General features: G+C 30.9%; 1 protein-coding gene across 2 annotated transcripts; it reads left to right on the plus strand.

Moving 5' to 3' along the window:
* The first annotated feature begins 1,517 nt into the window (after positions 1–1,517).
* LOC132170644 (dihydroorotate dehydrogenase) lies at positions 1,518–5,142 on the plus strand. 2 transcript variants are annotated; one of them, XM_059581697.2, is made up of 3 exons: positions 1,523–1,851; positions 3,793–3,867; positions 4,755–5,142. In XM_059581697.2, exons 1-3 carry the CDS (start codon positions 1,699–1,701, stop codon positions 4,914–4,916), a joined length of 390 nt encoding a protein of 129 aa, XP_059437680.1. In that variant the 5' UTR covers positions 1,523–1,698; the 3' UTR covers positions 4,917–5,142. The 2 variants fall into 2 exon arrangements, with proteins under 2 accessions (XP_059437681.1, XP_059437680.1); XM_059581698.2 differs by lacking the exon at positions 3,793–3,867 and having other exon boundaries at positions 1,518–1,851.
* Positions 5,143–12,699: the final 7,557 nt, after the last annotated feature.

The raw sequence follows: 12,699 nt of genomic DNA on the forward strand, positions 1-12,699 counted from the left end.
ACAAAGCAAAAAGCTTTGAAGCAACCATATATAGTCGAAGCTACAAGGTTACAAACGTTGAAGATGACGTAAAAAATACAACCATCCCAATCTCAAATAATATCTGTTAACTCATGACTAATCTTCATATATAACAACAGATCTGCTTCAAACAGACTCATTCCAATGCATAGGTAGCTCTTATTCCTCAACCTGAGAGTAGAAAACCCCCATGCCGAAACTCCCTCGACCCGAAACCCAGAATATAAATCTCATCCACAACCCAAGGGTCTGGAGCATAAACAAATACCTCACGGATCAACAAGAGAATATAGCCTTATTACAAGCAACAAAACAACAGGAAATATAAAATAAGGAACAAATAGCAGAAGAAAAAAAACGTAAACTAAAAAATATAGGGAAAATAAAAGCAAAAAAACCAGAAAAGCCAAAAAACAGGAGCACACTAGGCAAATGACGGCGGCCGGAAGAAAGACTGATCGCGTGCTTGCCGGAAACCAAAGCTGGCGTTGGAAGCGAATAGGGCCAGTGAAACACGGTGGGGGGCGCAATAATAAAACCGGCATTGGATGGTGGACGACAAAGCAGCGTGGAGGAGATCAACGGCGCACTCAAAGAACTTGGGGTAGTTTGAGTAAATCCCCCAAGAACGACACCCACAAAGTGTGCCAAAAACAAACAAACAAGCAAAAAACAAAGACAAGCAAAAAGGGAAAAAAGGGGGAGAGAAGAGGCGGGGAGGGAAGGGGAAGAAAAACCAAAGAGGAAGAGGAAATTTGCTAGTTAAACGTCTATCGCAGGGAATTTACTACTACCCTCTTTGGCAGAAAGTTTGTGATATTTTAACCAGGATCATGAGTATATTGGTTGATACGAATGTAGTTAGGAAAATTTTAAAACCTAAAATCTCTTTTGTTTTTTTTCTTTTAAAAAATTATTAAATTGGTCATAATGATTTAAATCATTTCTTATAAATTAAAATTTATTTCATTGCTCGCTGCCTTTTGGATGGAAGAATCTATTTAACAGTCCAAATAATGAAGAATAATGAAATAAGATTTAAATAATAGTAGCAATTTGAAAATGACATAAAATATAGTGACTAATTTAATTATTATTATTATTATTAATCTTTTCCTCTGTTGTCTAATAATATAAAAACTTGGAAAACATGTAAAATCAATTTTACTTGGTTATACCAATTTGCCAAAAAAAAAAAAAAAAAATCATTGCATTCAACTTCAGACTAAATTTCTCATGAAAACCATCAAATATCACATCAACACCAATTATATTATGATATTTTTCATGCATAATAAAAATCATAAAATGTAAAATATATAATTAAAAATTAAGTGGGTGGCTCCACTACTCTTCAAGTTTTTTTGTTTGTGATTTATATATATATATATATATATATATTAAAAAAATAAAAATTAAAAAAAGAAAAAAGAAAAGACCGGATAGAAAACATTAACGGGTGTCCCCCAAACGGGTCAAACCCAATCACTATGACATGAAAAGAGTGGGTGAGCAGACAAGCGAATAGGCTTCGGAAAAATCCCATCTTTAATTCCTTTCCCCTTTCCCCCCTTTGATTTAAAAAAAAAAAAAAAAATCCCATCTTTAAATTCTGGGTATAATTCATTGAAAGATTATCAATCTGGGTTTTCCCACGTCCAATCGGTAGCAACAAGAATGGCTTCGAAGGAGGGAGTGGGTGAAGCCGAAGAGTTCGTGTACAGAATCAGCACGGCTAAGGAGTGGGAAGAGTTTGAAAAGACTGGGTCAATCTTCGGTGGAGAACTTGACAAATCTTCTGGATTCATCCATCTCAGCAGTCTTCATCAGGTCCTTAGTTTTTACACTCGGTTGTTGTCAATCTACATGAATTGCTTTCTTTTCGAGATAACTGTCCACTCTTTACCGCTCAAAAATATATATTTTTTTGAGATTTTTCTTGAACTATCATAGTCCATTGAAACAAATTAACAACACTTTCATTGAAAGTCCTATTCATATGAAATCAAGAGCTTTTTTTTTTTTTCATAAGTGTATCTGTGCTATAGGTTTTGTAATTTGAAAGGACAAGAGGCAAATAAAAGAATAATTATTTAATTACACCGTGGCTGGTTTATACCCAAGAATCTGGGCGGTTAATAGCTATATCACATTGGAATGGCTATGGTTTAAATGAGATTTTTTCTTTTTCTTTTTCGGCTTAGTCCTTAGAACGGAGGCTTGGGCCAATTGTCCCGAGCTGGAGTACTCATGGACAAGCCTCGTGGGTCCGAGAGGCTTCTGATTGTGGGTCTTATTTGTAGTGGCTAGGGTTTTCCGTGATTGATGTCTCGTTGTATATTCACGCTTACTGTGTTGCTTCTCAATAAATAGTGAAACCTTGCTAAAACTTGGTGGACGTAGCCCTTAGTGGTTATCACGTAGATATCTATGTTTGTAATTGCGTGTTTTAGCTTTCTTTTTATTTTTCGCATTTCACTGGTTCTAAAAAATAGGATAAATTTCTTAACAACCGGAATCAAAGCCAAGTTCCAGTGGGAGCGATGACAGGAGAAAGAGGAAAGGCAACAAGAATTGAAAAGTTTGACGGCACAGATTTCTGGCATTGGAAGATGCAGATAGAAGATTATCTGTATGGGATGAAACTACATTTGCCTCTTTTGGGGGAGAAACCAGACAATATGAAAGATGACGAATGGGCTCTGCTTGATAGACGGGTGCTGGGAGTTGTTCGATTAACACTGTCAAGAACAATTGCGCACAACATTATGAAGGAGAAGACGACATCGGGTCTAATGGCAGCTTTGTCCGGTATGTACGAAAAGCCGTCTGCTAACAACAAGATGCATTTAATGAAAAAGTTGTTTAATCTAAAGATGGCGGAAGGTACTCCAGTAGCGCAACATTTGAATGAGTTCAATACAATCACAAATCAATTGTCCTCTATGGAGATTAACTTTGATGATGAGATCCGTGCGCTAATCGTTTTGGCCTCTTTGCCAAATAGTTGGGAGGCCATGAGAATGGTCGTTTGCAATTCTGCAGGGAAGAGTAAACTCAAATATGAAGCTATCCGAGATTTGATTTTAAACGAGGAGGTTCGTAGAAGAGATACAGGTGAAACCTTAAGTTCTGGTTTTGCCTTAAACCTCGAGACAAGTGGTAGAGGACAAGAAAAAAACTCTAGTTGGAGCAGATCAAAGTCAAGAAAAGGAAAAAGCAAATCGAGATCTAGAGAACAAACAGAATGTTGGAACTGTGGCAAGACCGGCCACTTTAGGAGGAATTGCATGGAACCGAAAAAAGAAGAGTGAGACCGACTTTGTAGCTTTTATATATCTGTATAATGGTCCTATTTAGAACGAAGATATTTATTTTGAAACTATTGGGTTTGTTATTTGAAAGGACAAAGAGAAAAGTGAAAGAAAATTTATTTAATTACACTGTGGCTGGTTTATTCCCAATAATCTGGGCGGTTAATTGCTATATCATTTAACTAGTGGAATATCATTTATCCCAAAAGCTTAAGCGGGTGGAAAATAATGAATTTAATCATTTAATTGGTGCATTCTATTTAATTGAGGTAGGAGGTGAATTAAGAAACAAAGACATTGGTCAAACTCTGATATACCATGTTAAATTATTGCTTATCCTAAGAGCATAAGTTGAAAAGTTAAACTTAATAATTTAATTAATATTTTAAACACTTTATATTAATGCAATATTTCTATTTGAGGGTAAAACTGATTCCATATAGTGGCTGATTTGCAGGTGCAGTCAACATTACAGAATTTTTTCTTGAACACCAAGTTGGATTTGTACTTGCTTCAAATCGATGCTAAGAAGGTATGCTAATAAGCTTCAGTGTGAGTATAGACAGAAATTAGCTGTAGAGGCAACATAAATTTCATGTTGAGTGATGTATTGAATACATGTGTATTGATGTGAAGGGATGACAAGCAATAACAAGTTTAAAAGGAAAACTTTTGATTAGCCTATGTTGGAGTAAACATGTATGCGTGGTTATGTTTCACATTGGATAGAAATCGTAAAAGTAAGTGGTTAACACAGCATTGTTGAGTCCAAATCTATTTTCCATGATATCCCTAATAGGATATATCAAGGTATGACTTGCAGACTTTCTAGGTCCAGTCAAGCATGAGATGTAATGAGAGACCAATTGTTTTGCCCATAAACCGTCTGAGAATTGCATTTTAATCTGTTGATGAATATTTCAATTTGTTTCTCATTTTAGTCTCTGCATTTGTTGAACCCAGATAATTTAAAATGGTTAAAGGGCTTGCAATGTGTTTTGAAGGCACCAGCTGCAAAGGGTTGGTCCAGTTAACTTTCTTAATAGAGTGTCATTTTTAAAAATTTGCTCAACATTTCAAGCAAATTTGTGTTTCAGTCATGTAATATTCCTGTGGTTCATGTAATTAGACTACGGGAGGACATTTTGAAATGTCCCTGAAAGCATATATCCTTGTAGTAGATGCACCCTTAAAGTTCCTGCAACTTGGGGTTGCCAACTTAAAGAGAGAAGGCCAAATATGGGATTTGAATGATGGAATACTGAGCAAGAATATGTTGCAGAACTTAAATACTTGATTCTTGAGACCATGATTGTTATATGAAAAGCTAATGTCATTCTTTTTTTTATTTTTTTATTTTTTATTGATTGTGTATTAACATAAAATTTGAAGGACCTTTTTATGTGCATGTTGTTGTAGCTTGGTGACGGATTGGTATATGAAATTGTGGATGGTTCCAACAGCTTTCCCCATTTCTATGGCCCATCTCGAAGTTTTAGTCCTCTTCCCTTATCAGCAGTCATGAAAGCAGAGAAGCTGACTCTATCTGGTGGCCAGTTCAGATGTCGTTTGCTGGATTAAGCAGTTTTGTTAAGTTGCTTTGATTTCTTCGTATCCTTTTTGTATTGTGGGCAGAGAGGGAGGAAGAGAGAGGGAGAGAGATTCCATGTTGGAAATGTTATTTATTATTGTGCTACTCCATGGAACTAGCATATAAAGCACGGGTGTTTTCTCATTGTATTAATAATATGTTTTTTCTATGGAAATGTATAATTATTATTATTAATATATCAAGAATTGGATATCATCTTTCCTTTTATATATATATATATATATATATATATTGTGTTGAAGATAGAAAGACACAGGGAATGGGAAAGTTTGCATGGGATTTTGTGGGATATTTACTGAGAGGGTTTAGAAAGAAGTTAAGCAAGATTGGTAGTAGGGGTGTCAAGGCAGTTATGGTTAGCGGTTAGTGAAATAGATAACTGCACGCTAACTGCATTTTCAAAATTGGACTTTTTTTGGGGCTTCTTGGGCGTTTTTGGGCTTTTTTTAGGGTTTTTTTTTTTTTTTTTTTACCCTCTTTACATTTACTTGTACTTTAAAAAAATTTCCTTAAATATTAAATCATAACCGGTTAACTCTTTTTTTTTTTTCTTTTTTTTTTTCTTTTTTTTTTTTAAAAAAAAAAAAAATCAACACAACATATAAAAAAAAGTTCAGAATTCAAACAACTATTACAACATATAATGATAATACATTAATACTTAAATTATGTTTATAAGTAACACGTTGGTCATTGTTTAATTCAATGTCCAATTATTTAATTTGATATTATACGAATCATATCATCATTGTACATTAATAATATGATTAACTTGAAGTCTTGAATAAAGTATTTAAATTGTCATTGAATCATATGATTAAGTATTGATATTATACATTTATATTATTCATATGCATATGTAGACTTATATAGACTTATAACATATATAGACTTATAAGTTTATAACATACATTGGAAATAAGTCTCTAGATATTTAATTGTTGTATTAGTATGAGTTGGTATACTTATGAGTTATGTCATATTATATATGTATAATTTGTTATTATATGATCAAATAATTTAATGATCAATTGATCATGTGATATAATCATATAAATTATAGTGATAATTAATATATTAATACTCAAATTGTGATTTAATTATTTTTTTAAAAAAATTGTGATTTAAGGATCAAGTGATTATGTTATATGTATAAATATTTTTATAATTATAATTATAAAAATATATTATATAAAAAGGCGGTTAGCGGTTACGGTTAGTAAACCCAATAACCGCTAACTGTTAGGCGGTTAGCGATTAATACGGTTAAGCGGTTAAATAGTTAGCGGTTATAGCGGTTAGCGGGTGGTTTTTAACCGCCCGCATTGACACCCTTAATTGGTGGAAGTTTATGAGAGAGTTTGTTGCTTTAAAGAAACTAAAGCAAAAACAACGCAGCCAATTAACGGGAATGACCGATTCAAATCATGATGTGAAGATGAAAAGAAAGAGAGAAGCAAGTCAATGAATATTTATCTTAGGAAAATAAGAAATAATATATATATATATAAATATATATAAGTAATTCAATTTTATAAAAAGTGTGAAGAATGATGCAAAGTATACAAGATAAATACGCATTTAAGGAGAAAAAGAAGAACACAAATAAAAAGATTCTAAAACATTAGGAAAGCGGGAACTATTGTGAGCAACCATCGAAGAATAACACAATTTGAACATAATATCTTTTCACCTTCCTCTCACAATCTTCAAAGTTAGTTTTTCTAAGAAAATCCGTTGTAGGGTTTTAAAATCTAAATCATTATTTTTAACCTAAATAGGTACAAACTTTACTAAATTGGGTCGAAGGGAATTTTTTAAAACCAATTTATTAAACTGAAATCTGTCCTTAATGCATGTGATTCTTATAAAATATTTTTAGTAGATGTCCTCAAACCCATTTTCACAAGTATTTTTAAACTAATATATGTTAATATTATTAAAAAAATGCATGTGAGAATCATGTGATCTAAATACAGATGTCAATTTAATAAACTAAATTGAGGAATTCATCCGACCCATTTCAGATGAAAACTTTGTTAGATCAATACGTATCACCTAAAAAAATTTTCATCTTTCTTTGACTTATTGTATCTAACTTAATAATAAGGGCTGGTCATATGGCGTAAGATCATTTCTTACAACTTAATTTAGTAAGCAGGTTTATATGAAGGCTGAAATTAGTCTCAATTTCAAATACATTATTATCTGTTGCAACAAAATAATTCAAGGATCACCAAAGAAGAAAAAAGAGCATAATAGAAAATAATCACAATCACATTGGACACTAAGAGTATGTTTGAGAAATAGAGCTTTTAAGTCAAAAATCATTTTTTGGCAAAAGCTTCATTTTTAAGCTTTTGCCAAAAGTGCGTTTTGACTATTTTTGAGCTTTTTACACCCTTAAAAGCGCTTTCAATTTCTATATCAAATTGATACTTTTTTCTTCGGACAGACTTTTTGAGTGTTAAACGCACTTTTAAGCCCTTTAATGTAACACCCCCAACCCGTTAAGGCTAGGTTTGTCACTTTTTGTCTTTTACAACAAATTTTTTTGCAAAAATTTATAAGGTCAATCAGAGTATTTAATACAAATTATTGGATAAATTATTTCTGCTCCCATTTCGGCCTTCTATTCCAGCTTGCTCTTTTACGCGAAAACAAGAAATTAAATTGAATGAGTCCAAAGGGAGGCCAATAAGTAAAATCCACAACCATAAATAATTTTACTCATTGTTTTCAGTTTTGAAAATCGAAAAGCACATAAAAAAATATATATGCAAACTAGCCATAACGATAGACATATGTACAGTTACACATCCCGTAGTATAAACATACTGATACGTCTAACAATAAAACATCATCATAAATCAACGAAATTTCTTATTATCATTATCTCATAATAGGGCCCATGTACATTGTTACCTCTGTGTACGAGGGTTGCGGATCCTTGTGACCATGGCACTGAACTACGACCACAACCATGCCCGTCCGCCAATTTATCTTTGGGTGCACTTAGCAGACTGTTGATGGAATACTACCTTCTGAGAATACCACCTTATGGCAGAGCCTCTTTCAGTGGTTTTGTCTCTATCTAAGTATCGGTACCAAACTCTATTATTTCTTGTTTCTCATAGGGTCAAAAATACTCTCCTCCATACATGTGCCCTCATTTTATAACATTTTTTTGCATTTCTTGTACTTCTTTTGATACATCTTAGGACAATATGTAGGAGGGTTTATCATTATTCTTATTTCTTATAATCATCAACATTTTCTGAAAATTTTTTTTAGAAAATCTGTCATGTATGCAACATAACTCCATAATATATAAATAAATAATTATTTACAGTTTTACACAAAAATGCATAAATAGTAATAAATCACCTTGACAAATCTACCATTCTGTTTAACCATCGTAGAATTAATAACAACTTAAAATTAACTTCAACTGAAATGAACTAATCAATCACTAATAAAAGGAAGTGGGTTTACCTCATATGAACACAATAATTTTATCTGTAAAAACAACCCAAATTTCATCTCTCTCTCAAGTTGCTTTTCTTTCTCTCTTTTTCTCCCTCTGTATCTCTTTCTCACTATCTCTGCTCTCTCTCTCTATTCTTTGATATTCTCTCTCTCACCGTAGCTCCTTCTTGTTAGAATATATTGTAATATTATGGGAATATATTAGCATTGGTTGTAATTGATAAAATCAAATAAGATATATTATATCTGATTTGATTTTATCAACCATACCATTTTGTATTATCTCTCATCCCTATAAATATGGACCATTTGTATTGTAAAATTATTCATTGAATAAAAACTTAATGTAACCTTTAGGCTTTATTTGTGGATGTAGGTCTTAGACCGAACCACATAAAAATCTTGTGTCTTATTTTATTATTCCGTGATTTATCATTTTATTATGAATTTCTTCACTTCTCTCTCCATCTCCGCCTATCTCCCTCCTCACCGCCTCTTGAAAGTAGCAGACAAGATAGGAGACAAAAGAAAAGAGAAAGAAAATGAGTGGGAGAAAAGAAAAATAAAATAAAGAAAAGAAATGGGAAGTGGTTGAGGCGGCTGGAGAAAAATGGGGAAAAGGAAAAATAAAGAAAGAAAAGAATAGGAAGAAGGTGGAAATGGATGTTGAACGTGAGAGGTTTGGGAGAATAAAGAGAGATAATCTGGACATAATCTCTCATAAAATTAATATTCATACCTATAATATTCATATGATCTCATAAATTCTTCAAAAATAAATATTCTTACTTAATATAAATATTAAAATAATATTTATTATCAAAGTAATCTCTTTAATTGAGGGTTCTAAATTTGGTGCGCTACACTTAAACGCACACTCAAACAGATTCTAAAATTTATGTAGTTTAGCTTAATAAATTTATAACATTTACAGGATTACAGTCGGAGATAATCTAGAGAAAATTTACTAACAAAATGATGGAGTACAAAAGAAAACCACTCAAGCTCATGGTAAAAAAGAGAAGTACAAAATCAACAAGAATGGGCACACCGCAAGATTTGTGAAAAGCAAGTCACCCACTCAACAATCTCCCTATGAAACAAGACAAAAATATGAATAGTTTAGTCAAAACAAATATGATTATTTGTACCTATCTCTAAATTAATCACACTATCAAGAATAGAAAAAAGAAAGAGATGAGAGGAATTTCTCGCCTTTAATTTCTTAAGAATACTAGCAGCAGTTTTCCTATGATTTTTTTTCATTATTTAAATATAGGAATGCTATAATATTGAGTAGCACTTTATTTCACTATCCATTATTTTAACATAAAATATTTATCTCTTATATATATATATATATATATATATATATTTTGTCATTAATTAAGGATTGTGTTGAAATTTTCTAAAAAAAAAGTAAAGAGAGATAGGAAACTTTTATTTTTTAAAAAAATAATATTTTAATAGTATATGAAAAGATAAATAAAACTATCGTAGATGACTGCAATTGAATAAAGTAGTAAAAAATAAATTTTTTTATTAAATTTATTAAATTTATATGAATGATGAGATAAGAGCAGATGTCACGTAGGGCCGGTCCAAAGGCTAGGCGACTTAGGCTGTCGCCTAGGGCCCCCATTTATTAAGGCCCCAAAAAAAATTTTAATAAGTCCCAAAAAAAAATTTTGATAATTTTTTTTTTTTTTAATAAGGACCAAAAAAACTTTTTTTTGTGGAAATTTTTTTTGTTAAGGCCAAAAAAAATCTCCATAAATATTTAAGGCCTCTAATAATGGTAAATTTAAACCTACTTTCACATAAAAACGAGAACCTTCGGTCCTTCACTCATATCTATTATCTAGCCTGCAATTTTGTTGACTCTCTTAAAGATCAAGAACGTTTATACTAATTCTCAAAAACCTTCTTGGCTTCTTCCTCTCCAAAACGAGAAATCTCCAAGAACTCTCTAGTCTCTGCTTCTCTAAATCAGGTTTTGTTATTCTATTTTTATAATTTATTTTATTATAGTCATAATATTTTTTTTTTATATAAATTGTGTTTGTTTAATTTGTTAATATTTTTAATCAAACATGTCTACTTGTAGAAAATAAGCTTCTGGATATGAAAAACTTCAAAAAAAGAGAGAAAAGTAGAGAAACTGATTGAATCTCAAAGCGGAGCTCTAAATAAATTTGTTATTAGCAATAAACAAATTATTGAGGATAATTTAGGTGAAAAACTCATAAATGAACAAGAAATCATCAATAAGAATTAGAAGATAATGAAAATACTATTGATGTATCTAACTCTATTGTTACAAATATTTATGACCCAGGCCGATGGAAAAATATTGATTCAAAATTAAGGGATTTATTAGCAGAAAATGGTCCAATAAGATACAATAATATAGATTTTCCTAAAGATGAGAACTCTAGGCATTTGTCTAGTACATATTATATACGAAAATTATCAAATGGAAGCAGCGTAATAGAAAATGACTAGTCTATTCAAAAGATTTGGATAGAGTATTTTGTTTTTGTTATCAAATGGGAGCAGCATGATATTTTATTTGCTGTTAATATTGTTAGTAAAAATTTACAATCGAAAGACATGCATATTGATGTAGCTATAGATTAATTAAAAGGTCTTACTTTCTATTTTAAAAGCTATAGAGAAACTAGATTTACATCTGTTATGATTTCATCTAAAGAGGTTGCAAGTTGCAACCATAATGGAAATAGAACATGTTTTTTCGTGAAAAACGTATAGTTCGTAGAAATAAACAGTTTGATGAGAATGGTAATGACGAGACAACACAATCTGTTGAATAATCTTTTAGAATTGATTACTTCTTATATATAAGTCGAGTTTTGACGTAGAGAGTGCTTAGAATTGCGACACGTGTCCATGTTTTTAATAACTGAACCGTTTTTTTATTTTTACCGCTGGTCATTAATTAGCGTAATTAATTGTGTTGATTATATTTCAAGAGTTTTTCATACATAAATTATTCAATAAATTAAGTATTATTAATGTCCGAATCAAATAATATAAATGAAATTATAACTTTTTTTTTTTTTCACACCAACAATATTTTCTTTAAATTTTAAATTTTAAATTTTTTTACTCATGATTTTTAATAATTGAACCGTGCAAATATTGAAAAGGTCTATCCTTTTTTCTATGTTTTTTTTTAATAAATTAAGTGTACGATTTTTTCTTAATTAATTCTTTTTGACCTTTTTTTTTATTAACTCAAGTGTCCTTTTTTTTTAAAAAAAAAAAATTAAAATTTTTTACTCATAATTTTTAATAATTGAACCGTGCAAATATTGAAAGGGGTTTTTCCCTTTTCTATTTTTTTTTAATGAATTAAGTGTACGATTTTTCCTTAATTAATTCCTTTTGATATTTCTTTTTATTAACTCACGTTTATCTCTCTCACCCTAAATTACGATTTTTTTTTTTAATAAATTAAGTGTCTTAATGCATTAATATCTCTCCCTTTATTTAAACAAAAATTTTCCTTAATTAATTCCTTTTGACCTTTCGTTTTATTAACTCACATTTATCTCTCTCACCCTAAATCGCGTCGGTCTCTCTCACTCTAAATTCACCCTCTCCTTCTACGGCAACAACGTTTCAAAACACTTTCCTATAGAAGCTGACGGTTACACAAAGTTTATTTGATCAGTTTCATAGAAATATATGTGACTCCGAACTATGATTAAGGCATGAGATATTCGAGATGAATATATCTTTGTGCTTTTATGTATAAATTTTTAGCAATTGTGAATTGATTATCTTTAGTTTGTTTCTTTATAATTTTTTCTACCAAACACCATTTTAAATTAGAGATTGTATCTCTCTCTTTATTAAAACATAATTTTTTCTTAATTAATTCATTTTGACATTTCTTTTTATTAACACACATTTATCTCTCTTACCCTAAATTAAGTCAATCTCTCTTACTTTAAACTCATGTCTCTCCTTATACGGCAACAACGTTTCAAAACTCTTTCCTATAAAAGTTGACAGATGCACAATGTATATTTGATAAGTTTCATGGAAATATATGTGACTCCGAATTATGATTTAAGGTATGAGATATTCGAGATGAATGTATCTTTGTGTTTTTATGTATAATTTTTTAGCAATTGCGAATTGATGATCTTTAGTTTGTTTCTTGAGAATTTTTTTTGTACCAAACACCGTTTTAAATTAGAGATTAGGTAGAGATGAATATGCTTCCGTTTTGTT

The sequence above is a fragment of the Corylus avellana genome, chromosome 1, assembly GCF_965113065.1.
Source record: "Corylus avellana chromosome 1, dhCorAvel1.hap1.2, whole genome shotgun sequence".
NCBI classification, from domain to species: Eukaryota; Viridiplantae; Streptophyta; class Magnoliopsida; order Fagales; family Betulaceae; genus Corylus; species Corylus avellana.